General features: G+C 40.5%; 3 protein-coding genes across 14 annotated transcripts in view; 1 reads left to right on the forward strand and 2 right to left on the reverse strand.

Moving 5' to 3' along the window:
• ANAPC10 (anaphase promoting complex subunit 10) overlaps positions 1 to 4,459 on the reverse strand; it is a 35,587-nt gene extending 31,128 nt beyond the window's left edge. For 2 of the 8 annotated variants that reach the window (XR_009818379.1, XR_009818380.1), the window contains exon 1: positions 3,941 to 4,457. The gene's annotated coding sequence lies outside the window, so the exon portion shown is untranslated. Of the gene's footprint in view, positions 1 to 1,627; positions 1,688 to 3,940 lie in introns of all 8 variants that reach the window. The other 6 variants (XM_061991970.1, XM_061991969.1, XM_061991966.1 and 3 more) reach the window with 5 other exon arrangements.
• Positions 4,460 to 4,519: 60 nt separating this feature from the next.
• ABCE1 (ATP binding cassette subfamily E member 1) lies at positions 4,520 to 21,410 on the forward strand. 2 transcript variants are annotated; one of them, XM_061991964.1, is made up of 19 exons: positions 4,520 to 4,659; positions 6,897 to 6,976; positions 10,241 to 10,408; positions 10,705 to 10,790; positions 11,285 to 11,382; positions 11,713 to 11,830; positions 13,782 to 13,919; positions 14,083 to 14,152; positions 15,196 to 15,292; positions 16,234 to 16,323; positions 16,900 to 17,021; positions 17,581 to 17,802; positions 18,283 to 18,342; positions 18,427 to 18,485; positions 18,650 to 18,760; positions 18,861 to 19,003; positions 19,097 to 19,219; positions 20,525 to 20,636; positions 20,878 to 21,410. In XM_061991964.1, the coding sequence occupies exons 3-19, from the start codon at positions 10,306 to 10,308 to the stop codon at positions 20,923 to 20,925; spliced, it is 1,800 nt and encodes a 599-aa protein (XP_061847948.1). In that variant the 5' UTR covers positions 4,520 to 4,659; positions 6,897 to 6,976; positions 10,241 to 10,305; the 3' UTR covers positions 20,926 to 21,410. The 2 variants fall into 2 exon arrangements, with proteins under 2 accessions (XP_061847948.1, XP_061847947.1); XM_061991963.1 differs by lacking the exon at positions 6,897 to 6,976.
• Positions 21,411 to 23,766: 2,356 nt separating this feature from the next.
• Positions 23,767 to 27,945, reverse strand: part of OTUD4 (OTU deubiquitinase 4) — a 34,533-nt gene continuing 30,354 nt past the window's right edge. For 3 of the 4 annotated variants that reach the window (XM_061991957.1, XM_061991960.1, XM_061991956.1), the window contains one exon: positions 23,767 to 26,421. In XM_061991957.1, coding sequence (XP_061847941.1) covers positions 25,180 to 26,421 — 1,242 coding nt within the window. In that variant the 3' untranslated portion in view covers positions 23,767 to 25,179. The remainder of the gene's footprint in view (positions 26,422 to 27,945) is intronic. The other variant, XM_061991959.1, reaches the window with a different exon arrangement.

Here is a 27,945-nt window from a genome sequence, read left to right on the forward strand (position 1 = left end):
TAATGAAAAACCCAACTTTCAGACATAAGGCGTATGCAAACATCTCATTAAGACCCACCAAACTAAGCTAAATCCCAGAAATTACAATGTACATTCAGATTCTCTCAGAAAGTTGACTGATTACACATGCTTTTCAGAAAAATTACTAGAATTTTGACGTATGCAGAAACCCTTAAGACAACAACGCTGAGATTTCTTCTAAGCCTCAGTACACACGGGGAAGTTCTAAATAACTTGACAGCAACAAGATTTGTATTGCACTGGCTCACAAAAGTTTGAGGCACATACTTTGAGGGTCTGGAACACACAGCAAGAAATACCATCCAAGTTTCCTAATGTCTTAAACTGAGTTTGGTTCCTTCTATCTAACAGGCAAAGCTATTCAAGACCCAGATTTCAACTCCAATGACAGATGGTAAATAAGTCAGATGTGCATTAGTGATCAGAAAGACTAAAAATCTTTAATGTTTTAATCAATGAGTTGAACTTAGCAAGTCATATTTTCATGACAGAACTTGCTTAACAAAACATTCTGGATAGTTTTGCTATAATTCCAATACGCTTAAGAACTTTAAAAGCAGAAAGCTGATAGAAGCATTAAGAAAAATAATACTGTAACAGCCTAGGTCACTTAAGTGACTCTTTTGGACATTTTACTAGCAAGTACCTTGTTTTGGACAAGACAAATACTGTTAAAAGTCACCAAATAAAATAACATTTTTAAACACCAGCATGTTGACCTGCTTCTGCAGTGGGGTTGGACTAGAGGACCTCTAAAGGTCCCTTCCAACCCTACCATTTTATGAAATTCTATGAAATTCTTTGTTCTTAGTCCAAGAAGATAATGGAATGAGAATTGTGCTTTTTTTTTTTCCCAGGCTGTATAAAAACAACTAATATGTCTAGAAGCCCTTCTCCTTGACACATGCTGGAAGATGGAAACACACTTCATACAGCATTGGCTGGAAACATCTCCAATTTTCCAACTCAAGTTATTCCAAATGATCGCTAACTGGCTGTTTCCTTAGTAACATCATTAGTATGTTAATGTCTTAATGACAGGATCAATGTCACATTTTTTGTTTTACCACTTTGCACTGTATGGCATGCATAGCCTTTGATCAAGGCAAGGCAGCTTTTATTTCTTTTCCTTGAATTCCTTCTCTCTCAGCATCCTCCTTAGAGAAGTTTTGCTCTTTTACAGAGAATGTTCCTGTGAAGCAGCAGTCATTAAAAATGCTTTAACAAACAAAGTTTTATAAAGAGAGTGAAATAGATTTAAATGGTTCACCAGTCTATTTTTCACAAGCAAACAGACAGGTCATTCTCAGCATGCCAGTGGAAGACACTTTTACAAGGTGCATACCTGAAAGTAAAGCCTTCACCAAGAACACACATGCTCTTCCACAACACACTGGTAATAGAGAATAATATATAATGGTCCTTTCTTACTGAAGTTCCATAAAAATCCAGCCCCAAGGAAACTTCTTCAGATTTCAAAGCAGTTTTCTCCAAGTACAATTTCTAATTCCACCATGTTAGTACACACAGAATCTTTTAAAAGCACGTTTGTAAGGACCTTGGGGAGACCAGGCTGCCCTCAACAGCTTTTTGTCCAGCCACTTACTTCCTCAACAAAAGAAATTTCATCATCTTTGGGGACAACCAGTTTCAGTGTTTCATCAACCTAAAAGCCAAAAATTTTGCTTTAGCATCCAATCCAAGTATTCTCTTCTAAAAAGCATGATTTCCTCTCTCACTCTACAGAGAACTCATAGTTGATCGCTAGCCTTTTCATAGCAACTCTTTAATAGATGTGAGGGCACTTAACATTTGCTGTTTCTCCTTTTCTAGTGTGCCTATGCCTTTCAAGTTTCTGTCACAAACCAAGTCTTAAAAGCTTAATATTCTTGCAGAATCTAGAGATATACAGACTATGGTTAAAAAATAGCCCTATTATTTTAGCTAAGGCCCTTATTCAACAGAGCAGAGCAGATTAATTACTTTCTCTGTATATTTAATCACCCCTGTTAACACACCAAAATAACATTGGTCTAGTTGAAAGGGCATCATGTTATTGATATTTAATTTACTATGTACTATACTGTGCTCAAATATTTTTGGGACGCTTTTGTTCAGTACTACTCTTTACACTAATTATGCCTTTGATTTTTCCTCCCTATGTTCTCTTTCTCCCTCAGTTCTTGTTAACTGATTTCCAGTCTGCTATCAATCATCTAGATAACTTTGAATTCTGATGCCAAGCTGTACAGCACTTGCAGTCCTTCTCATTTGGCAACATATCTATTTTGTGTTCATCATTATCAGATACCATGAAAATACATTCAAAACAGAACTCCCCAGGAAGACACTTTATGACACTTTATTTCCTTGTTTAAAAGTCAATTATTCACAAGTCAGCTTCAAAAACAATTTCTCAACCAGCTGTACAAGAGCTCACAATAATTATTTTTAGACCACATTTCAGGAGTTTGTTTCTAGCATCAACACAGACAATGGCAGAAACCCTGTAAAGCTCACGACAAATGCCTTAGAGTCTTTACTCATTAACTGCATTGGCCACTGTAAAGAGGAAAGAAAAAAAATAAAACAACCTAGACCCAAACTGTTCTTAACAAACCAAACTAGTCCATTTTCTGTTTGCACATTATTTTTAATTGTCTTCTAATTACTGACAAATTCTCCTCCCAAAAGACTTCCACAGAATCTTTCAGGGGATCAAAGTTCAACTCTTTATTTTTAAAATTATTATTCTGACTGTATTCCCATCAAAGTTTTATTTGGTTTTAGCAATTATCAAACTACAACTTTTCCAGCAAAAAATGAACAAAAGTTGCATTAACTACTGCAGCATTTTTGCAACTATAGGATTGTTTTTCCTGTTCTTAACAGAAGGGGACTTCATACCTTAGATGCCTTGACTTTCATGCTTGCACTACTTTCCTATTTTTTATTCAAATGGAGGATTTAACCATAGCTAATGTTTAATTAATATTCAACAAGTGTTCAATAGCAACCTATTTCAACAACTAGCTCACCTGTACGTTTGATCTCTCGGATTATTCTGCCAATATCATTTTAAACACCTATTGTTTTTATTCTGCTTTCAGTATATTGTTTTAAACCTATTAGTGAAAATGACTTGCCTTTCATTGTCACAAACATACATGTGTTTCATTAAAAAGTAAGCTACAGCAACTGCACAAGAGAACTACCTTAGCAATTTTTATACATGTATCCCTAATCAAATTACATAGATTTAATTTATTTTTTGTACAAGCTCAGATTTCCAAAGTTAGTAAGGATATAAACTGCCCTTTAAGGCATGCTGGCACTCCTTTACAAGTGTTTGTATTAAATGAAAACAGTCTCCATAGACTCAGTAACCAGAGCATCAAGCCGGCTTGACAAACCAAGCTGCTTTCACTCGTGCTACTCGGTAGATCTTCCCCCTAAGACTTCCTTCCAGAACTTTTAATTACGGTTTTAAGTATAGTTTCATTAGTTTTAGAACACTTTACCACAGTCGTGTGCCCCGGGCCTACGAAACACTTGTAAATAAATCAACACCACCTACTCACGAAAGATATAACATCACCAGATCGTGTTTCACCCGCCCCAGCCGGGGTGTCAATGCAAACACACGAGCACAAGCTAAGGGAGCAACCCGGAGGAAGGTGCCCGGGTGAGCCGCCCGCACCACCCCGTCCTCTGGCAGCGGGCGCTCCTTACACCGGGTAACCACAGGGGCTTCTCCCGGGAACGGGCACGGCCACAACGGCTGTCCTGACATCTGAAGGGTAGGCACGGGAGAAGATACCCCCACGGCCACGGTCTCCGGCTGAGGAAGCGGCTGTGAGCTATGACTCGTCTCTTTTCCCCCACATCGCGACGGTTCCATACAGAGTAGTGTCCTCACCTGATCTTCGCGGCCGCTGCGGCGGGTGAAGGGAGGGCGAAGACGTGGCAAGGCCGGCGACAGGCTGTCAGGGTCCGCCACCTCCGCGAGGGCACGAAGCCGCCCGGCGACGCACACTCCGCCCGCCGAGGGAGCTACCGCGGCAGCTCCCGCCGCGCACGCGCAGAGCCGCGTACGCCGCGAGAGGCCGGTTCAAAACGAGAACGGCGGGCGGCAAGGCGAGGGGAGGGGTGCAGCCCGCCGGCAGGTGCCGCGTTCACCCGAGGCGGGAGGTGGAGCTCGGCGCGTGCTGGGGCCCCGGTCAGGGGCGGGACTTGCGGCCACCTGTCGAGGCCGAGCTGCCGCCGGCCGTGACGGCCCGGCGTCCCCTCGTGGAGCGCTCCAGGGAGGGGGCGGGCAACCGGGGTTCCGGACACACTTGGCGGGTAACACGCCTCTCCGGCAGCGTCCCCCGGAGATGGCGTCACGGGCCGTCGCGTCCCTAGCGCGCGCGCAGGCAGCCCCGGCCGCGCCCCTCGCCGTGGCGGCAGGCGCCGCTCTGCCTCTGCGCGGCCGCGCTCGGCTCTATGGTGCGCGCGCAGGCCCCTCCCTGCGGGGGCGGCGGCCATCTTGGCCGGGTGGCAGCAGCGGGAGCACGTTGCGTGCCGGCCGGCGGGACGCGCTTCCCCGCTGCGGCCCGGCCGGGGAGCGAGGTGTCTCACTCTCTCCCCTTTCTCCCGGTAAGCGGCCTGACGGTGGGATGAGGTGGGGGGGATGTTAGACCGGCATTCTTTTGCAGGGTGAGGGGTGGTAAGGAATGGGCCCCCTCCCTCGCTCGGTGCCGCCGCCGGTATTTTGTGCTGCCGGCCCTGCCCCCGTCGCCGGGCTCGCTCTTCTCCGGCGGGGCTGGAGCTTGAGGCTCCCTCCCACTTGTCCTGGGCACGGGGCAGGCCGCCCGCTCCTCGCCGCGATGCCCCCGGGTTTCTGCCCGGGCCTCATTGCCGGCTTGGCCTGGGCGGTGGATCGGTTGCGTGGTGACGCCGAGCCGCCCCGAAGCCCTTATTCCTGTGACTCAAAGATAGCCGGCTCCCAGGCTCCATTCAGTCTGAGGCTTACTCCCGGCACGGGCGCAGCCCGACAAAAAGATCGGCCCGTGTGGGGCGGGAGGCCGTCCCTTCCCCGGCTGGCACCGCCTGTACACGCGGTTCGTCGTCTCTGGCCGGCATATATCTGCTAGGGCTTTGCCTTTTTGTCAGCTCCTCTGTGCCGTGCAGCAGCAGGACGTGAAAACTGTTCTTTCTGCTGCGGGAATGGCTTTCGTGTACGGATGCTTGCGTTGTGGTGGCGGGGCTGCGGGAAGAGGACAGCCGGTGTTTTTCTCTTGTGAAACGGGGCTTTCTCTGCTGGAGGCGGGGGGGGGGGGAAAGCTATGCTTTGCCTTGTTTTGGTCAAAGTCAATATCCATGTGCATGGTTGTGTAGTGAGGAGATCAAGACCTCTCGCAGGCTTGATGAAGTCATGAGGTAAGGCTGCTTTTTACAAAGTAGGTGTAAAAACAAAACGGGACTTTTCTCGGGGATCATGACAGTGTTTGTGCTCAGGAATGTACTTGGTTCTTTCACTTGCAAGTTTCTATGACGATTTCCAAGTTCTGATTCAAATTTTTCTGTTAGGGTTTCCTCAACTCCTGTACTAAACAAGAGGTGATGAAATACCTATGTAGTTTTCATGTGGTAGATTGAGACTGCATGCATTTTGTTTCATCTTAAAAGGAAACATTAAAGACTGAGTGATAATTAAAACTGTTCAACACCAGCTAAACACACCCTCTCATTATGCTGAGTCAGTGTATTTGACCATATGCTTTTCATGTTAACATTATATTTTCATATTTATGTCATGCATTATAAGTAATAATGAGTTAAATACAGTGTGGAGATTTTGGGATTGTTTAAATGCCTCTTTGTACATTGTCTCAATTTCTAAAACAAACGTCAAATCTTAAAAATATAGACTAGTTCTTAATTCATGTTAGATTTTTGTACTTAAGACTTATGTTTTGGCACTTTCAAAGGTAGTGATCTCCCAGATGCAGCTTGAAAATTTGTTCTTTATCTTTCATTTAAATTTTTTTGGAGAGTTGTTAATTGCCTCATTATGGAGTGTCTATATAGTATTAGCAGTGGATGGAGAGGTAATTCTTGAGGTTTATTATTTTCAGAGGTGAGTGCAAATGCTAGTTGTCCCTCTTCTTTCCATGGGATTTATCCCTGAGGTCTGATGCTGTGTAATTTAATAAAATGTTAACTTTTTCTGCAAAGTAACTAAAAGTATGGCTCAACTCTGATCGCAGGACTCGCCTTCACATCATTTATTTGAATTGTCTCTGGTTATGTTTCAGTCTTAATTTACTTTTTTTAATTGTTAATTTAAGTCTGAATAATTCAATGCAATTACAAATCCTTCTGGTTCGTAATTGAGTTTAGTAAGTTCTAATATAAGCCTGCAAAAGAAATTAATAAATAGTAGTATTTCCTAATGCAAGTATGTTACATTTGTTCTACAGGTTGTACATTACTGTTACCTTTTGTGGCAGGTACTAGGATCTGCTTACATGCTTTTTAAACTTTTTTTCCTTTTGATGTGTGAGTCTAAGAACACTAGCTTAAAATTCTTATGATAATGTTTTGTGTCTTATTTTTAGACATGTTTCAGTGTATTAAATGTTATAATTGGACTTAATGGACAGCTTCTGACTCCAATAAATGATATCGTCAAGATCTTTACATAATTGTTTTGCTAGCAACTGTTACTCCTGCTTTCATTCTTTCACCTGTGTCATCAGTCCATAGTTCTGAAAAGATTTCCTGTTGTCAATCCATCAGAATTTACTAAATCAAAATAATGCTTTACTCTTTAGTTAGCAACAAATTACTAGCTTCACATTTTGTTCTGTTCTTCTTTGTTTGGAAAACAGAAATAGAGACATAAGCTTCAGTGCTTTGGAATACCAGTTTCTCCTGCCCTTAAACTGCTGACTACACTTAACAATTACTGGTATGCTGAATTGTAGCTTATGCATATTGTCTGTGTCACTGCCCTGTCTTCAGTGCGTTGAGAGTTCTGCTGTCTGTACCTTGAAATCCAACAATCCTATTCACTGTCTTAAGTTTAATGCCACCAAAGTAACTGCATATAAATACATATCTTCAGTCTAGTTTTTGGAATGTGGTGTTTAATCTTTTTTAAACTGTTAGTTCTAAGAGAAGTAATTTTCTCTGGTGGACTGCTATCATCATAAACATCAGGACAGTCCTGGAAATAATGGCAGAAGTGACAGGAGTTGCAAATGGTTTTTACAGAAAATGGTTTGACCACTGCAGAGTTTTGAATAAACTGACACTTCCATCATATAGATGAGAGCAGGGAGGCACAAGTGTCTATCTCGCTGCCAGTCCATTAGTTCTGTGTCCTGTCCCAGTATCCTCGTCACGACAAGGACTTTATAAGAGCTTGATCTACTCATTCTGTGGCCCCTTCAAAACTCTTCACCACATAAGAGCATTTTCCCATATAGGTAAGTTAAAGTGGGGGGGGGGGGGGGAGAAACAAAATGAAAAAACACTAAGACTGTTTGATTTCCTACCAACCACGGTCTGATTCAACGATGAGTAGTTATGTAAACTTCAGTCAGACTATCCCACCAAGACTGGGTGGAAAGCTTACTAAAGTAGGTGGCACAAACTGTGTAAAGCCATATTTTAATTGATCTGTTAGAAGAGCAAACCCTATCCCACACTGCTGTTGTGCTGCCTTAAGCCTAACAGTGGACTGGAAGGGTGGATGGCTGTGGAGGGTTTGTCTGGTCTGTTATCAGTACTGCTCAGGCAGTAACCTCACCAAAGGTCTGAGAGGTTGGACAGAGGAGGCAAGCTCCTGAAGGAGATCACCTTTGTGTTCCAGTGGGTGCTTTTGTAACCCACAGCAATAGTTTACATGCTAGCTAGTCAGAGCTAAGATAACTAGTAGGGAAAGCCCTGTCCAGAAGATAGACTGTGCAGTTCATCTGCTTATGGTGCTTGGCCACAGCAGCTGAGTTGTTGGACCTAGATTAGGCACTTCCCTTGGGAAGCCAAAGAGAGAGTGAGTGATCCACCTTCAGATACTCTTATGCCTGCAAATTACAGGATTTTTATCAACAGCATTGGGATATATTTTCAAAGAATCTATCTTTAGTTGAAGCACTGACCAAATCCAGTTTCGGTCTCCTAGAGAATTACCCTGGCTAAACATCGTTAGAGTTTTTAAGCCTAAGACTTTCAGTTTCTTGTTTTCTTACATAAGAAAAATATGTTAAAGTGACAATTGCAAGCCCATGATTCCATGCCTTTTGACTGGGTCTACGAATGTAATTGCAGTATTCAGCTCTGCTTGGTCAATCTGCTCTGACAACACAGACCTGTCAAGTCACTTCTTCATTTTTTTTAAAACATTAATTTATTTGAAAACATAAACTATGTTCTTAGGACTTTTGGGCTTAGGAAATATTAAAATATTGGAGAAAACAAAAAGAAATACTGAAAGCAAAACTTGCCACAATAAGGTTGGCAGGATGACTAATAATTATATTCCTTTATATCTGACTACTAGTATCTTTAGATATTAATTTAAAAAATACTTTTGAAATAGAAAAGATGAATAAGACTACCACTTTCAAAAGGGGCTACTTAAAATATTCATAACTATAGTAATAAAGGATTAAACATGCAATAACATTTTCATTTCTGGGATTCTTAACATTTGCTCTGTTAAGATGCTACTGTCTTGTCTGTCTTTCCTATCACGGTCGTATCTGTAGGAAAAAAAATCACAACCTGTCTTCATATATAGCTGCATGTAATGAACAGTCTCTAAACCACCACTAGGCACTTCAGTTTGGTGGAGCGAAGATGAACTGGACATCCAACAGAAAATACTTTCTTTAGTAAGAAATGTTGGAACCCTTTTCTTAGCAAGAAATACACATGTGGACTGTGTGGAAACCTGAAGTGTTTCGAGTCTTTGAATTATTGATACATATTGCATTGAACTGAAGTTAGTTTGAATTGGCATCATATGTAGGGTTGTTGTCACGTTATTTCTAGGTATTGAACTGGAAACGTTTTGTATTTTATTCACAGTCTTTCTTCAGACTTAAATCTGTTTGTCATCTGTAACATCTTGTAAACTTCAGAGAGCCTTGTAATTTAGTTGTGTTTGTGTTCTGGAGCAGGAGGGAGTGGTCTCCGAGGTGTATGTTGCTCATAGGAAGATAAAGACATCATTATTGTTATTCTGAGTATAATATATGAATATGGTAAAGAAATGTAAATGCACTTTAAAATACGTTCCATAGTTTTTTATCTATCAAGACATAAATTTAAAATTCTTTGTCCTTTCCTCCTTTCTGCTACAACTGTTGACATAAATTACCAGTAAAATCCAGCACCTAGCAATGTGCATTACAAATATCCAAGCAATGGAAGAGATAGTTATGTGGAGGGATACAAGTAGTCATTTCACTTCTTTAAGGGCAGTTATATGTGATGTTAGGGATATTTAATTCTCTAGTACTCCCAAGATGTGTTTCTTCTAAAAATAATTTTCAACAGAATCTTGCTTATTGGAATATATTAGATTAATAATTAATACCATATTTGGGAATGCAGAACCTAAGTGTAGTTTTTCAAATGCTAGTAAAATTCCAGATAAAAGAACCAAACAGAATCATATATGTCTGTTCACATTGCCTGAATTACAGGCAATTATATGCAGCTACAAAATTTCACTTTAAATTGTGGTTTAAGTTTTACAATATTTTAATCATTTAATTTAGAATATTGGCATGCAGTTTGCAAAGTTAATATTAGAATCAGAGTCTTGGAGTCATAGTTGTAGTCACAATTTGAGTTTGCCAGACACTGTAACAGGAGCAAGGTTGCTTTACTCAAGATAGCTTGTGAAACTGAAATTTGTGGCATTACAGATTCTTCTGTTCTTACTATGACATGCTGTTATTGGAAACAAATATGTTCTCAAATATCATCACAGTTTTGCTTTACAGTGGAGAAATAGTAATGGAATGGAAGACTGATACTTACGATTTGCGCAGTTACTTACCCATCAGTACCACACCCTACTGCTTGGGCCTGAGACTTTGCTGTGTTTGCCATTTTCCGTAAAAGACCATCTCTGACCTCTGCTACTAAGAACTTCCGATATGTATGTTCTTCTCTCTGCTGTCGCTAATTTTGTTCTCTATTGGCTTTTTTATTCCTTAAGATCTGGAAGACTCCCACTACATCTCATCTTAATTGGTGTATAAGTCTAACCCTACATTGTGCATTATGGCAGACAAATTAACAAGAATTGCTATCGTCAACCATGACAAGTGTAAGCCAAAGAAATGCCGTCAAGAGTGCAAGAAGAGTTGTCCCGTGGTTCGAATGGGTAAGAGATGTAATTTAACAAAGAATTTAAGCAATTGGAAAAGTTTTATGTAAAGTTCTACTGGAAGGAACTAGTTTTTATAATTGCTAGGGTTTTGTTTATCATTCATGCTTCATTTATAAAGCCTTTAGAAGCACCACTGAAAGCATGAGCAATTCATAGTAATAATGCCACTTGTCCAGTCTCCAGAGGATCTCAACTTCGGCAAACGTTAATCAGTTACACATTCCTTTGTAATTTCATAGTACTGATTTATCAGAAACTTTATTGAATTTAATATTCTTATTTTCCCCCAGGAAAACTTTGCATAGAAGTTTCATCACAGAGCAAAATAGCATGGATCTCCGAAACACTTTGTATTGGTTGTGGTATTTGTATCAAGGTAAAAGTTAGGCTGCTGTATTTAAAGTGATAACATTTCCTTATTATGCTGTTCTATTTAATGATGCATACTGTGACTTTAAAACACAGTTTTGTTCCCCTGAACACCCAGACCTTGTTAACTGTTGTGATTTATAGAAAGTGAAGAACTGTGCCGGTTTATTGAACTATTTGGGTTGCAGGGTATGTGTTGTAACTTCTTGTTTGTGATTTGGTTTGGGTTGTTAGGTTTGTGGCCATAGACACCTAGCAGATTTTCATAAAAGACCTGAAGAATATATTCAGAATATATGTAGCACAGACTCAGTCCGAGTTGCAATTTACTGCGATAAATGTTATATACAATTTCTTTGGACAAATTGACTATGTAAATGAAAGTGAATTAATTTGGTAAAAGTTATAAAGTATTTAAATGCCCAGCTGGGTGCAGTACAAAACAGTATTTTGTGAATAAATTGTGTGCACTGATAATTGATAAATTTATTTAAATTACAGAAATGTCCTTTTGGAGCCTTGTCAATTGTTAACTTACCTAGCAACCTGGAGAAAGAAACAACGCATAGATATTGTGCCAATGCCTTCAAACTTCACAGGTATTTTTCAAATTATTGTGAGGCAAAATGTTCAAGTTTTTGATAGTTATTCAAGGTTTTGGTTCTTTTTTGAACGTTAAATTTTTCTTACTAAAAAGTATTACAATGAAATAACATTGTAGTGCTCATTTTACAGAGCTGTTTAGCAAGCAGACTGCTCTTGAATCTTACGGTCTTCTCTTTTTAGGGAATATTGTTTAATTTGACTTGACATGTTAACAAAGTAGGCTGAAATAATCAGAAAGTCTGAAAACAGATTGTCGTGTTTACCACCAAATGGTGGTGTCTGACAGCATTAATATAATCCAAAGTTATCACTGTTGCGTACAGGTTGCCTATCCCTCGTCCAGGTGAAGTACTTGGATTGGTTGGAACCAACGGTATTGGAAAATCAACTGCCTTGAAAATTTTAGCTGGAAAACAGAAGCCAAATCTTGGAAAATATGATGTACGTATCAGCAGTAAAACACAGTTGTTATAGATAGCTGTGGTTACGTTTTTTCACTGAATTTTTGTGAAGGTGATAGAATTTGTAAGGGTGTTGGCACTTTCCCTATTAACAGCTACAGAAACAATAACAGAAAGATGTTGTTAACAACAGCTCCTGCAATTAAATTCTGTGTATCTTACTTGAAAGATAAGGGTACTGATTGTAATTGTAACTCACTAAAGATAAATACCAGAGGCAGGTTTCTGTCTTTAAGTCATACTTAAGGGTTTGGTTTTTTGTTTGTTGGGATTTTTTATACTAGTCTTTAAAAATATCAACTTCTTTCCCTGCACAATTTACCTGTTTCCCAACCAGTGACTTTTTTATTTATCGATAGCTGAAGTTCTGAAGTTTCTTCATTCGACATTTTTTTCATCTGAGCAGCTCTAGTGTCAATGAGTGCTTACCATGTATCTTTGTGATCTTTTATGCCTTTTTATCTCTGATTCCTTTGAAGAAGATCTCTTGTAAAATACATTGTTATCGTAAGTTGTTGTTGAAGGTATTTCTATGCTGTGGTACTGAGGTTTAAAAATCCTTAGTTTCTTCATGTTGCTAGGTACTTAAAAATTTTGACAGTATTTTTTGAGAAGCAGACATGGAACATCTTCATGGTAGATAATCCATTGGTATTTACACCAAGTTTAACTGTGGAGCCAGTAAGCAAAATAATTTACAGGCATTTGTTTCCCTACCACTACTCCAAAGTATAAATATTATTAGATACAAGACATAAATAATAACTGTTGTATTTCTTCTTATTACACAGTGTTTCAGTTATCACCGTCTCACCTTTAAATGGCATGGTGGCAACTGAATTCTGATGCTTACTTTTGTCCTTCAGGAAGGACTTGTAAGAACAAGTGTGTTCAAGCTTTCATCATTCTCTCTTTATCTGAAAGAGTAATGTTTTAATGAGTTATTTTTTCTGTGGCTGCCACTTAAAACTGCAAAGAAATAATAATTTTCCAGGTGCATTTTCTGTTCTCGTTCAGATTTGGATTATATTTTGTTGTGGACTTCTTGTTTCAGGTGATGGTATTGCAGAAACAACAAAACTTTTGACTTTCTGAATGTGTACTTAATTTCATTAACATGCTTCCAAAATCAGACTTTCCTGGGAAGAAATAATTCTGACCACAGAAACGCGTGGTATTAACCTTTCATGTTGCTTCTGCTCTAAAACTTATGAAGCATTTTGTCTGTGCATTCTCTTGGTTTGGAAATACAGCTGTGTCACTGTTTCCATACTGTTTACTATCAAAATAATTAACTCAGAGCAGCACACTGTATAAAACAAAGCTGTTCAAATTGGGACTTTTTCCTGGGTGACTGTTTTGAGCAGTTCCTTTTGGTTTAGGTTTTTGTCGTTTTTCCCTCATCTCCTCCTTCTGTTTTGCTGTTTTCTTGTCATTGTTTGCTAGAAACAGATAAAATAATCAAATTTTATTGCATCGATTGTAGAAGTTGTTTTTTATCAGTCGAACCCTTTTCCTTTGAATTAGCTGGATCACCTAGCTAGTAAGTGCAATTACACTAACCAGTACTGTAATTTTCCCATTATAGTTTCACTTGTTGCTTCTGAACTGTCTAAGTACAATTTTGGATATCCTAGGTGCAAATTTAAATGCCTTTTCTTGAAAGGGATAGTGACAGGGCACCTGAAGAAAAAATATCTTAACTTCTGCCCTTCATTTTGCAAGTTTTACACTTGGGGTTTTTTTTAACAGAAACTTTGCAGAGGCAACATAAGTTTGGTAACTAGCTTTTATCCAGACTTTTATTTTACTCATGCAGGCATATCCTAGCTGCTGTATTGATCAGAATGTTAAAATTAGAATTTTTTTTTTTTTTTTTTAGAATGTTTTTAGAATAGGATAAGTAAACCCAGACTTTAATTTTGTCATAGGATCCACCTGACTGGCAAGAAATTTTGACTTATTTCCGGGGATCTGAATTACAAAATTATTTTACCAAGATCCTGGAAGATGACCTGAAAGCTATCATTAAACCTCAGTACGTGGACCAGATCCCTAAAGCTGCAAAGGTGAGAAATTTTATGAGCTATTAGAAAGCTGGGAGCATCTCCTGTAATACTCTTCTTGTGTTTAAAGACTTTTGTTTAGCAGCATAATTCAGTGTCAAAAGTCCCCCACTGTCTGAAATTTTAACATTGAAATAACGTGTGGGGTTCTTTATTTACTATGCAGGGAACCGTGGGATCAATTCTGGATAGGAAGGATGAAACAAAGACACAGACTGTTGTATGTCAGCAGCTTGGTAAGTAATTTTGTAAAGTCAAACCTGAAAATGTTTGAGAAATTAATATTTCTTTATTGAAAAAAAAAAGTTACTACCAGTGTGATAGCAAATATACGTTATGCCAATTAAAAAAAGAGAAATAAAGATGTTTTAATTTAAAGCCAAGGGCTTGCTCTAAGCATAACTGAACCAGTGCAAAAAGTACTTTCTAGTGGCAGAGGCAAACTAATTGCTACATGCTAGTTAATGTAATCTAATGCAGTTTCTGTTTCATGGTAGGAAGTGTTTCTTTTTAAATGTGGACAAACTCTTGTTACCAGCTGTTGCTCTTGCTTACTTACAGCTCTTGTCAAAATCTTCACATCCTCTCTTTTGAGAACCATCACATGTAGAAAATATTATCCAAGTACAAAATACTTTAACAAAAAAAAAAGAGCTGTTTATAGCTAATTAAGATGAGAGTAATACTGATCTCTGAGAACAATGCATTTAAGAGGAACATCTGCATGGTCCAGCCCTGGTAATTTAGGTATTAATTTTGGTGTCACTAAATAAAGAACAGAGTTCTTTTTGGTAGATCTGGGTGGTAAAGATGGGACTCCATTGTGCCACCATGGATATGGTCATTGGGTCCCACTTATTAGTGAAACATTTTTGAAGTGCATATTCTGATGAGAAAATACTGGTTTCACTCATTTGCAGTAACATTCAGGGGACATGACTTTCCTGAAAATAAGAACTTTTCAGACAATCTAACAAGAAACACTTATAAAACTGGTATAGTTTCTTTTTAGGGCCAGAAATCTTTACCAAACATATTGGAAGAGATGTATGGATACTAGATGTGTAATCCTCCATAAGAAGCAGGTGCATAACTTAATCAGCTAATGCTGCAGAGGAGCTGTAACTTACAGGATGCTTCTATATAAACTGAACGCTTTGCTGCTTGCTGTTTTTCTTCTCTATGTTGGATGTTGGCTGTGATTATGTTTCTGTAGGTAATAAAAATATCACTTCTTGTGTTGGTTATAACATGTCTAAAATTAACTGCTTATTTGCAGACTTAACTCATCTGAAAGAAAGAAATGTTGAGGACCTTTCAGGAGGAGAACTTCAGAGATTTGCTTGTGCAGTTGTTTGCATTCAGAAGGCTGATATGTATGTTTCATTTACTTCTGTTACTCATCACTTCTAATAATCTGTCTCAGAATTCATTCCTCTAATTTACACTTACTGTTAGAAATAAATGAAATAGTATTTCTAACAATATTGAAATATTTAAACAAAAGAATTTTTTAAAATATACAGTGTTTACCAACTCAGCAGTCGAGATCCATATCTGCTCCTTATACAACCTCTGAGGGTTTTATACTTTAATTGATCTGACTGGAAATAGCTGATTTCAAAGGCCAGTGTTAAATTTTAGCATCCCGGTTTCATAACCTTTCCCTAGTCATAACATCTCCCTAGTCCCACATAAAAGTATCCTGTTTGACAGCACACCTCACTTGGTCTCTCCAAATAAGAAACAGATAGGTCCCCAAAGGTGGGGAAGGATTTGTGTCCTCCTGCCTTGCAACCAGGAAATTACTGTCTAGCTTATGCCGTTTCCTGACTCCTTGGGACCAAGAAAGCAAAATCGGAACAGTTACAGGGAGTTTGGAGGTCTTTCATTTTTATTTTGTGGTGGGGATTTTTGTTGTTGTGGCTTTTGAGTGGGTTTTCTTGTTTGTTTTTGTTGGTTTGTTTTTCCCTTTTTAGGAGACAGCCTTCTTCCAGTCTCCTAAAGTATTTGTGCATTTTTCAGTTTGAGTTCAATTTAAGCTGAATCAGAACTAAGTGCATGGGATTCCTAACTGATCGCTGATTTCCTGTAACATTTGATGACTTTTGTCAGAGCTTTTTGCAAAGTAATACCAAACTTGAACCATTTAACAATTTCACGTGGCAATCAAGAGATTCAAAGCAGTTCCCATTTTTGGTCTCTCTTAATATATTTTTTAATTGCTGTGTATTCAACAATTGAAATGTTAGTTTTTGGTTTGAATATGTAGACACATTGCATTCACTAAGACTTCATTCTCTTTTTTTGGGGCTAGCTTCATGTTTGATGAACCTTCTAGCTACCTAGATGTCAAGCAGCGCTTGAAGGCTGCCATTACTATTCGATCCCTAATAAACCCTGACAGGTAAATACAAACTTTTAAATGATTTGCTAGACTGTAATAATAGGTGACTGTTTACAGAGGGAATAGACATCCAGTCCATCTCCCTGGAAGTGCCGACTTCAGTATGGTAGACTAATAGATGTTTAAAATACTCTTAAGTAATATTCCTTTGCATTTTGGAAACTTCCTGTAGTTTCTGTACTATTTCAGCATTAGGGTAAATTTTGTAATGTGAAAATATAGGTGGCTATTTTTCACTTGAATATTGCTGTTCCATCCCCTTCTCACAAAGAGGACTTTTCTTCTTAATGTGCTTAGTTTTTGCTCCAGTCAATTAATGTCCTTCTACTTACTATACATAAAGAAGCTGCCAGTTTACACTGAAGATTGACTTTCAACTTGTCATTCACCATGTCTGTTTATTGGACGGTTGGAAACAAAAATGCTTACCAGATATTTGAACTCTTGTCTTTAGTATAAAGCTTAAAAAAAAAGAAAATAAAATCATATTGATAGCTTTTGCTTATGCAAGACTAGAGTAAGAAAGGACAAATGTTTTTGTCTTGAAGCATAAAAGCATCTCGCTCTATTTTTCAGGTACATTATTGTTGTAGAGCATGATCTAAGTGTGTTAGATTATCTCTCTGACTTTATCTGCTGCCTGTATGGTGTGCCAAGTGCTTATGGTGTTGTTACTATGCCTTTCAGCGTAAGAGAAGGTAATTGTTGCCATATTTCTCTTTCTAAACATTCTAAAAAAGTTCTATGGAAGAAAGAAAGAAAAGGTTCCAAAATACTACTTGTCTATTACATCTCTTACCTGTTACAGTTCAGTAACTAAAAAAATCTACTGTTTTATTTTGTGTAGAATTTGGTTTATATGATGCTAAATCTGTAACTCAACCCAAAAGTCATAGTTATGAAATGCCCTTTGTGTTTTACTGTGGACATGATTTTGATACTTGCAGGTGTTTTGTATAACGCCACTGTTTACAAAAGTCCTTATAAATAGTACAGAGAGTGCAGGAGACAGTCTGCGCAGTGTTTAAGAATGTAGTGTTCAGCTGAGTTGGCCACATTTGTAGCACTGAGACTTGGTACTAAGTTTTCAGGAAGAGCCTTCTACAGCTTCTCTGTAACTTCAGTAAGATTTTTGATTTGCATAACATACACACATCCATGTCGAAGTTTTGTTGCCTCTTTTAACGTGCCATTTGAAATTCACCGTCTTGCTTTGTTGTAGACCTTTTTTAATGATGTTTTTCCCTCCATTTGTAGGCATAAACATTTTCTTAGATGGCTATGTTCCAACAGAAAATCTAAGGTTTCGAGATGCGTCTCTGGTATTTAAAGTGGCTGAGACAGCTAACGAAGAAGAGGTTAAAAAGATGTGCATGTACAAATATCCAGGAATGAAAAAAAAGATGGGAGAATTTGAACTGTCTATAGTAGCTGGAGAATTCACTGATTCTGAAATTATGGTGATGTTAGGGGAAAATGGTAAGTGCCATTCTTGTTGGAGATCTGCCTTTACAGCCATAAATATGCTCCTTAAAGCCCTTTTTCAGTCTGGGAGCTTGGCTTCAAAACCACGGGTTTTGTGTCAGGTTGAACTGCTTGTTTCCTAGTGAAGATGTCCTGCCACGAGCTTGCTCTTTGTATGGCAGGATCTTGAAGTTCCTGAATGTTACCGACACCCTTGTGTTTGTCTGTTACCCCATTTTAAGAACTTAAGATTGGCAGGAGGATGATTGACCTGGTGAGCTTAGCCACAAGCCCAGGCTATTGCAGCTTTAGATGTCTTTTTCAGTTGAAAAGTAACAGCAGCTGTAACAGTAACAGTGACCAGAAGAGTTCTCAAAGCAGTCCAATTTTTAAATTTATCCTTTAAGTCCTTTTTTTAATATCAGTGACTTAATTGTCAGAGATCTTAGGTCACAAGGAAGTCTGAAGTAATAAGTAACTTGCATTTTATTTTAGGAACTGGCAAAACAACCTTTATCCGAATGCTTGCAGGAAGACTTACACCTGACGAAGGAGGTAGTGCTTGTTACCTTAGTTGAAATCTTATTTTGAACAATAGGGAAAGGCTCTTGTTTTCATTACAAATTTTATCTTTTATAGGTGAGGTCCCGGTTCTAAATGTCAGCTACAAACCACAGAAGATCAGTCCTAAATCTACTGTACGTTTATGCCTTGTTTATTAAGTATAGTATGTGCTGTAAAAGGCATGTTCTTAGTATGCGGATAGAATTTCTTTGTGCCCGAAAAAACAAGTTCTGTTAATTCTTATTTCTTCTTGTGGTGTGGTGCATAAAACCGAATGGCAACATATTTCTTTTACCAGGGAAGCGTCCGTCAGCTACTGCATGAAAAGATCAGAGATGCCTACACACACCCCCAGTTTGTCACGGATGTCATGAAACCTCTTCAAATAGAAAACATCATTGACCAGGAGGTATTAATTTTTTAATTGCCTGAGAAAATGTCCTACTGTTTCTTCTCTCATTCTTTGCCTTACCAGCACTGAATATGTCCTCATTCCTCCACCCCCATAGGTTCAGACATTGTCTGGTGGTGAATTGCAGCGCGTTGCATTAGCTCTCTGTCTGGGTAAACCTGCGGATGTCTACCTGATTGATGAACCTTCAGCCTATTTGGACTCTGAACAACGTCTGATGGCCGCTAGAGTCATTAAGCGGTAAAGTACACGTGATGAGGAAATGCCTGACATTTTCAGGAGGTCCATAGTAACGTTAACATTCAGCACTCTCTCTTCTTATTTCGATTTCAGTTTCATTCTCCATGCTAAGAAAACAGCTTTTGTGGTAGAACATGACTTCATCATGGCTACATATCTTGCTGATCGTGTGATTGTTTTTGATGGTATTCCTTCCAAGAACACACTTGCAAACAGGTAAGAGACTTGTCTGGATTAGTAAGCAAGATCAAGGAGGACATGGTAGAAATAAATTGTTTATCAGAAGCATCAGCACAAGAGAGGACATGAAGCATATCTGCCTACGGACATCTGAGCTGCATTGAAAGTGATCTTAGAGAGTTCTTGAGGGTTCTGGCTTTTGTTTGGAAGCAGGGAAAAGAAAATGGGATTGACCCATACTTAGAGGCTACCTAGACACAGAATTGGGGCCTTCAGAAACTAGACGAGCTCATGACTTAAATGAGCCTTAAGCAACTGCCCACCATTTAAATTACAATCAGAGGAGAACAAATAGGTTGTATCAAGTGTAAGGAACGGAAAAAAAAAGTCTCGATGCTCGATCTGTTGTAAAGTATGCTTAGAAAAATAACCATCAGCCATATTAAACTGAAAGAGGGGAGATTTAGATTAGACGTAAGGAAGGAAGTTTTTCACTGTGAGAGTGGTAAGGTACTGGATGAGGTTGCCCAGAGGAGGCTGTGGATGCCCCACCCCTGGAAGTGTTCAAGGCCAGGCTGAACAGGGCTTGGAGCAACCTGGTCCCCTGAGTGGGAGGTGTTCCTGCCCATGGCCGGGGGGCTGGAATGAGATGATCTTTAAGGTTCCTTCCAAGTCAAACCATTCTCTCATTTAAAAAGAAAGCAGAGTACTGAGGGTACCTGTGTGCAGGTCTTGGAAAGTGCAAGTCTTCACAGCAACATGGAATGTATAAGATATAGGAGTTTTATTCTTTCAAAGCTGTCTCAGTATGTCTACTTCTCTTGTAAAAAGAAAAGAAATCATACAAAGAGTTCTTCAGGAGCAGCCTTATTAGAAACCAGGCCTTTTAGTCTGGCAGTGAGTTTACAGCAGACTACTAGCCTGGTTTTGATGGTGTTCCTTCTAAGAACACACTTGTTTAATTTTAAAAACCATGGTCACCTAACAGATCTCGATGCTCAGAAACTGTTATGACCTTTGTTAAATTTTGCTCATGGTGCAACTGTACCTTTCTTTGATTGTAAATAACTTAGTGTGCTGGCACACCTACACATGTAGATACATGGTAAAAACAACAAAAAGGCAGCAGGTTGAAGCCATGTAGTGCCCCACTGAGATACTGCTTAAAGATGAGAGCGGTGATTACAGCTTCTTGTCGGAGACATGATTTGACTGAAAATGTAGCAGATGCTGGTATGTGAAATAACAGGAATGAGCTCAGGTGGAGATCAAAGCTGCCTGTACTCTGTAGGGTAGAAGTATAGAACTTCTGAAAATAGCTGGAATGTTCTCTCTTCACAGTCCACAGACGCTTTTGGCTGGAATGAATAAGTTTTTATCTCAACTTGAAATCACTTTTAGAAGAGACCCCAACAATTACAGACCAAGAATAAACAAACTCAATTCAATCAAGGTAAGAGAAGCACTTTTACTGTAAAGAAGCCATGACTGTTTAATATCAAGCCAGGTTTTACAGTAAGGAACAAAAGTGAAGGCTGAGGTGGTAGTTCTGTTGTGCTGGAAAACAGCATGTGAAATGAGTATTAAGAGCAATAGGAAAATAGAAAAGAGTTTAGATAAGTGTCTTAGATTTCAGCTGTATTTAAGTCTGACAGACTCCTTCAAGTAACATTGACTTTTTTTCTCTTCCCAAGGATGTGGAACAAAAGAAGAGTGGAAACTACTTTTTCCTGGATGATTAAATAGTGAATCTGAGCACCTTTGTAACTGGCCTATAAAAATGCACATTGGAACCTAAATATTTGTGGATGAGAAGACGCAATCAAGTTTTGGAACACTTAATCTTTTGGAGCTTAAAAATCTCTTGCTGCCTGTAACATCCAAGATGAGTAGCAGTGTAAATCCTAGCCTGAGTAAAACTGCCACTTTCTATATTTTGGTGACACAGCCCTATTTTCAGTGTAATAATTTCAAAATAGACAACCTTGAAATTGTGCAAATGAGCCTCCTGCTTTTTTCAATACTTAAGGGAGGTTTTCAATTCAATCTGTGCTGCTCCTGTACCAAGTACTGACTGCCTTTCCTCATTTTAAAAAACCTTTGGAGTTGTTCTCTGTGTAGGAGGGAAGCATACCCAGAATGTCAAGACACAGAAGCGACTCCTCTTTTAAAAAAGTTGAATCTCTCTGGGTGAGAGTTTCATAAATAAAGATCTACCTACCTTACACCTCTTCTGTGACCCCCTGCAACTATTCTTGCATTACTAATTCAAAAGTGTATTTGGTTATTAGTATGATGTTGTCAAGGCTACTTTCTCATACAGAAAGTAACAGGCAAAAGACAGGTGTACAAACTCCTAACAGGAGGAAGCTATACCTTGTTTAGTCATCTGTCCCTGCCCCTAGTCTCAGACCTAATTACAGAACCACAATGGGTTAAATAAAGTCTTATAGAAAAATATTAAAATCCAGTCTTTCAGCACCACCAGAGGAAGATCCTACTTAACCACTAGGGCAGGGAGAGAAGTACAGATTTCAGTCCTCGACTGTCCCCCTTACTGCCATGCCTGCATTTTCCATTGCTTCCTGTAGTGGTTGGGCCTGGCCCAGGTTTTGGCAGTGGGGAATGCTACAGCAGTGGCTTCTTTAAAGAGCTGCCAGAAGTTCCCCTGTGGCTGATAGGACTAATGCCAATTAGTTCTAAGCTGGACCCCACAGCTAACCCGGACCTGGCCTATTAGTGACTGAGGTAACATCTCTGTGAATAACATATTTGAGAAGAAGTTGGTGGTCAGTTGCTAAACATCTCAGCAGACACCAAGGTCAGTGGAGAAGGAGGGGGACAAGGGAGCTTAGACCCTGGAAGAAAGACTTCCCTGTGACCAGTGGTGAGGACCAGGGTGAGGCAGCTGTGCCCCTGCAGCCCATGGAGGCCACGAAGGAGCAGAGATCCACTCACTGCCTGTGAAGGACTCCACACCAGAGTGGGTGGATGCCGAAAGAGGCTGTGACTCGGTGGGAAGCTCACCCTGGAGCAGGACCTGGGAGTCTATAGGGAGAGGAGCCCACACCCAAGCAGGTTTGCTGTCAGGACTTGTGATCCTGTGAGGAACTCATACAGGAGCAGTCTGTTTCGAAAGACTTCTCAGGGAGAGTGTGAGGAGCTGTCCCTGTGGGAGACTCCATGCCAGAGCAGTTCATGAGGAACTGCAGCCCATGGGAAGTACCTGTGTTGGAGAAGTTAATGAAAGACTGTTTCCCGTGGGACCCCACACTGCAGCAGGGGGAAGTGTGAGGAGGCCTACCCCTGAGAAGCAGTGGCAAAGTCCATCTGTAATGAATTGACCACAACTTCCACCCCCTGTGCCACTGGGGGGAGAAAGGAAGGAGAATCCTGGGAAGAGGGAGGGGTGGGGGGAGGTGTTTTAAGATTAGGTTTTATTTCTCATCTCTCTGGTCTGATCGAGCATTAATAAACCAAACCTTTTTCTCCCTGAGTCTGGTTTGCCCATGATGGTAACGGCCAAACGCTGTCCTTGTCCCCGTCTTGACTCACAAACCTCTTGTTATACCTTTCTCGCCCCTGTCCAGTTTAGCAGGGGGAGTGATAGAATGAGTTGGTGGGCACCTGGCACCCAGCCAGGGCTAAACCACCACCCTTCCCAAGAAGTTGCTTGTGGAAAGTGTACTGCCTTTCTTCTTGCAACAAATCTCATTCCTGAATGCCTGCTCAGGTACTGAATGTTTATGGCAGTGATTGCTGGACAGATACGGGCTACAAGTGGAGGGAGACTTTACAGCATTGGAAGAAAGAGGACAAGAACCCTCTTTTAAGTCTTTTTAAGTAGTAGAGGCAGAATACTACTGGGGTATCAACTGTTCAGTCCCTCCTTGCTCACCTAGTTCTCACCCTGAAACTTGCCTCTCTTGAAATAGTGAATACATTTCTGAATGGAAGAGTATTTAGATTAAAACACACAGCACAGGCTCTAGTTTTGGATAAGAATCAGAAAGCCAACATAGATCCCCTTTAGGTAGGGGTGTGCCTAAATTTTAATGAATTGTTCAGAGTTCTGCTGCTGTCTACACACACATCTATCAGGACAAGACCCTACATTTAATGTCATAGAATCACAGAATGGTAGGGGTTGGAAGGGACCTTTAGAGATCATCTAGTCCAACTCCCCTACAGAAGCAGCTTCACCTAGATCAGGTCGCAGATGAACATGACCAGGCGGGTCTTGAAGACCTCCAAGCAAAGAGACTCCACAACACCTCTGAGGACCCTGTGCCACTGCTCCGTCCCCCTCACAGTGAAATAGTTTTTCCTTATGTTTAAGTGGAACTTTTGGGCTCCAGCTTCATCCCGTTAGCCCTTGTCCCGGTGCTAGCTACTATATTAAAAAAAGGAGGTCCCAGGCTCCTGCCATCCACTATTTAGATACATGTAAATATTAATGAGATCTCCCTTCAGTCTCCTCGTCTCTAGACTAAACACCCCCAGCCTTTCCTCATATGTAAGATGGTCCAGTCCCCTGATCATCGTGGTGGAATGTCACTGCACCAGCTTCAAGGATGGAAAATATAATTTAGAAAGAAAGGGAAAAGACAAATATTTATTTTAAGTAGGGTTTTATACATGGCATGCATCTAAAAAGAAATTCTTTATCACATATCTATCAGTCAAGTTTCCTGATGAAGGGTGTACAATCTTGGACGTGAATGACAGGGTACCATCACCTACACTGGTATGTACAGAGATAGAAAAATATACACAACAGTTAATTTTACAGAGCAAGAGCTGTGTGAGTACGGTGCACGCTGCCCTCGCCAGTCCCATCAGCGCAGCCAAGGCAACAGGAACGCTGCGGGGATCCTCGCCAGGGTCAGAAGAAACAGCATCAGAACTGACACAGTGTAAAAATATAAGGCAGAAGCCACTTTCTTCTGAAGTGCGGGAAAGAGCAGAGCACACCGGGACTCTCCAGCTTGCTTCTAAAAGTAGTTCCAGCAAGGAGTTCTACATGCAAAACACCCATTTGGATCAACAGTGCAACAACAAAAGAATACTGAACAGTAGCTCCATCATACAAACTTAAAAAAAAGGTAACATGTACTTTACGCATCTCTCCTCACAAAATATCTAGGATTTGTCAGTGCATTAGTGTTAAAGTGGCATTAAAAAAAACTTCTGCTATTATAACAGATGCAGAATTCGTTTGGAAATGCATAGCATCTACATTTTTATTGTCTTTGTAATTATTCGGTTGGCATAGGCACCGTTCTTGTCACACCAGCGTTAACAATTCTTGGTGGAAGCGGCCATTCTTACCGAGTCACACAGAGCTATTGACTGCTTGTCGCCTTGGTTTTGATTTCCACAAATAAATGCTTTTGAAAATTCAAAAATATACCCTATGAATATGAAAAGAACTATATACAACATACCTAAGACACAGGGTTCGCTGGCTGCCGTACGTGTAACACACTGAAGAGAAACATTCAAGTTTGACAGATTATTTGTTGTTGTTGTTGAGATGAAAGGCCTTTGGGTCGGAAGCATATCAAAGACAACAGTGCAGGAGGCTGAGAATTCCTTTAGCTCAGTTCTGAACTAAGGCATTGTATGATAAAATAGACATTTATATTTGGTGCAATGTTACCATCCATTTTAGACTCTAGATCACTTTAAATGCTAAAATTTGTCACTCGAGCAAGCCTACACGTCCATTTTCTATCGCAAACTCAAACCTTTGTGGGGAAAAAAATCAATTACCAAACCTAAACCTATTTTGGTTTTTTTTCCTCCTTTGACATTGAGGAAAAAACGCTAAGTCAAAGAAACTCCATAATAGCCCAAAACCCACATGGTAGGAGTTCATTCATGTCTTTATTCGCCGCGAGTTGAACTCCACTAAATTAAAGAAAGATTAAGATTTTCAACTGCTACTTCAAATTAACTTTTTGCATTTTAAAATTTTCTACTACCCACCCCTTCTATGCTTGATGCCCCCTCTGACTATCTGCCAGTGTCGCCCTTCTCCTGTCATTCCGGTAGGGCCTCCCTCTGAAGTTCCTCTGATAGTGGTAGCCATCGTCTCTGCCCCTGCTGGGTGGGCCTTTCCAGGCCTCCTCGTTCCTTTCGAACTGGTACCCTCCCCTGCTGGAATAGCCCCATTCAAATCTAGGCCTTCGGCCTCCACCGTAAGTCTGGTTATAGAACTGCTTGGATCGACCGCTCCTCAGCATATCGGAAACCTCACACTCATCTTCAGAGCTCTCTTCCCTCGTTCTCTGGGCCCTGCTGTCTGCCTGGTGATGGCCAGCACCCTTGGGCTCTCTACCCTTCTCACTCTTGTCCTTCCGACCGGGAATGCTGGTTTTCAGTTCATTTTTTGGTGGTTCCACCAACCGCGGTGGAGCGTTGGGCACTGCTGTCTGCTTCTCAGCCCCCTGTGTTTGCAGAGAACGATTTTGCTGCCCAGCTGTTTTTTGCTTAGCAGGAGAAGGCGTGGGACAAGTCTGCTCCAAGTGAGGTGCTCTGGCTGAAGTTTCTTTTGGGGCTCTGCCTTCGCTGCTTGCACCAGCCCCAGGGAAGTGTATGGTGCTGGAGCTGCTGCTGTTGGCCTTCTGAAGGTGCTCTGCAGAGTCTGCTGCAGGAACCGGCAGGCCGCATTCTTTAGCCACGTACACGTTCACCGAGGCGCTCACCGTTGCCTCTTTGTCCTCGGGTGACACGACAACGTTAGCTCTCGCTACTGAATTTTCAATGAAGCCCTGAACTGGGTACCCATACCAAAAGTGAGGAAAGAAAGGAGGTGGAATTGGAACAGCTCCTAGAAAGGGATTGTGTCCAAAGGGTGGCTGGGGGAACATATTTTTCCCTCTCAGGGATTCCTCATAGTTTGCATGAAGAGGTTGTGCTGGATTCTCCGATTCCACGCAGACCTGTCCTTGATTTTCTGACACCTGAGCCGTGGGTATAATCAGAGGCAGCGACGGAGATCTGCCATCGACCTGGGGAATGTGGCCGTTGGATCTGGCCTCACTCTGAACTGGGAAATGCCTGTTGGCTCGTGCAGTTTCATTTTCATTCTGAGTCGGCGGAGCCTCTGGGAACCAGGGGTTGTGTGGGTACACAGGCAGGGACACGTTTGGGTACATTCTACAAGCAGCTAAATAGGCCTGGTGCAGGGGGTACAGGTAAGAATGGGGTGCCCACATGGGACAACTGTATGCCTGAAAGATGGGAGAAAGAGAAAATTGTATTTGGTCTTCTGAATGTCCAGACAGATATAACAGCACACAGATCATTTACTATTTCAAAACTACAAGAAGTAAAGGTTAATTGTATTTACAATGACTGCTCTCAATACTGAGTATCTAGGGCTATAGGATGATGTTCTCAATTTTCTTCTTCCAAATGCAGTTTCAAGAGGCAAGTCATGACCAGTAAGAAAACTTGGTAACAAGCACAAGGCTGTCTTAAAAAAACACTGGAGTAGGCAGAGGAGAGAACACAAGTTGGCACAGTCTTGGCTATGCCAGCTCTAGGAACAGTCCCCAGAGCAAATCATCCTGAGAAGCCTACCCAGACCTCCTCTCAACAGGGACTAGTCAACTCCCTCTGAAGGAGGAGCTGGAAGGGCGTGGGTAACAGCAGGGTGGCATCTGGGACAGGGGAATGCAGAAAGCAGTTCCCAGGTCTATCACACAATTTGGTCATCAGCTGAGGAGCGCAACTACTAGAAGATGGTACTTTGCCCAGTAGGTGGTGCTGGAGCACTAAAATGACAGACTACATCCCAAGTAAAAACCACCGGTGGAGAGCCCCACATATGTGCAGGCTTATAAAACACGTCCTGTTCAAATATATTGCACTGGCACCTGCTAATGACTTACCCTTTTTCTCTTAAGCAAAGACATTTCTATTTGGCACACAATTATCAAACCTAAATTTACTTAGTAAGTTGTGCTGAACATTCTCTCTTTCCACACACAGCTACCAAAGAAAACCATTACTTGTGGCCAAAAGACATGTGGAGTAAGCCTGAGAGTGCTGCTCAGCACCTTTTCCAAAGTAGTCTGCCTGACAGAATAAGTACAATAAGGCAAAAAAAGGAAGATTTTTATAGAATCAAAAGGAAGATTTTTATAGAATCATAGAATCATTTAGGTTGGAAAAGACCTTTAACATCATCAAGTCCAACTTCTTATATGCAGAAGGGAGAAACTAAGCAAACAATTAGTCTTTACCAAGAAACCAAAAACCCTCTCTTTTTGTATGAGCCTCTTTCCCCAGCCATACACATAGATATACAGCATATACACACAGCACCTGTGATCAGAACCGCTTAGAAGGTTAAAAGTTAAACACTCTTGTCCTTAACCTGAGCAGAAATGTGAAGGACACACAGTTTACACAAGGGAGCATCCACAGGGAAAGATACACTATACTAGGTATGCGTACTGCAATGCAAGTACAGAGACATGGCCAAAGTCAGAGGGCCTCTCCTCTGTGCTATAAGCTGCTTCCAAAACAACACATATGCCAGCTCACCATGGATTACCTGTGCGTTTATAAAGCATAATCTTTTTACTGTATAGCCACAGTTGAAAACTAATAGTTCTCATTATCACTGTTGAGATAAAACTTATTTCTGTTCACTCAAACTGCAAAGCGGACAACTGTTGGGATCCCAGTTAAAAAGAGACAAAATTTTAAAAGTACTTCAAAATTAAACGTCAACTTGAGTGTACAGC

Source organism: Colius striatus, chromosome 3, assembly GCF_028858725.1.
Source record: "Colius striatus isolate bColStr4 chromosome 3, bColStr4.1.hap1, whole genome shotgun sequence".
NCBI lineage: Eukaryota > Metazoa > Chordata > Aves > Coliiformes > Coliidae > Colius > Colius striatus.

Coding starts and splice junctions, on each gene's coding strand:
- ABCE1 (XM_061991964.1), top strand. CDS start 10,306: ATGGCAGACAAATTAACAAGAATTGCTATCGTCAACCATGACAAGTGT. Junction 10,791..11,284: donor GTTGTGGTATTTGTATCAAG/GTAAAAGTTAGG, acceptor TTTAAATTACAG/AAATGTCCTTTTGGAGCCTT. Junction 11,831..13,781: donor CAAATCTTGGAAAATATGAT/GTACGTATCAGC, acceptor ATTTTGTCATAG/GATCCACCTGACTGGCAAGA.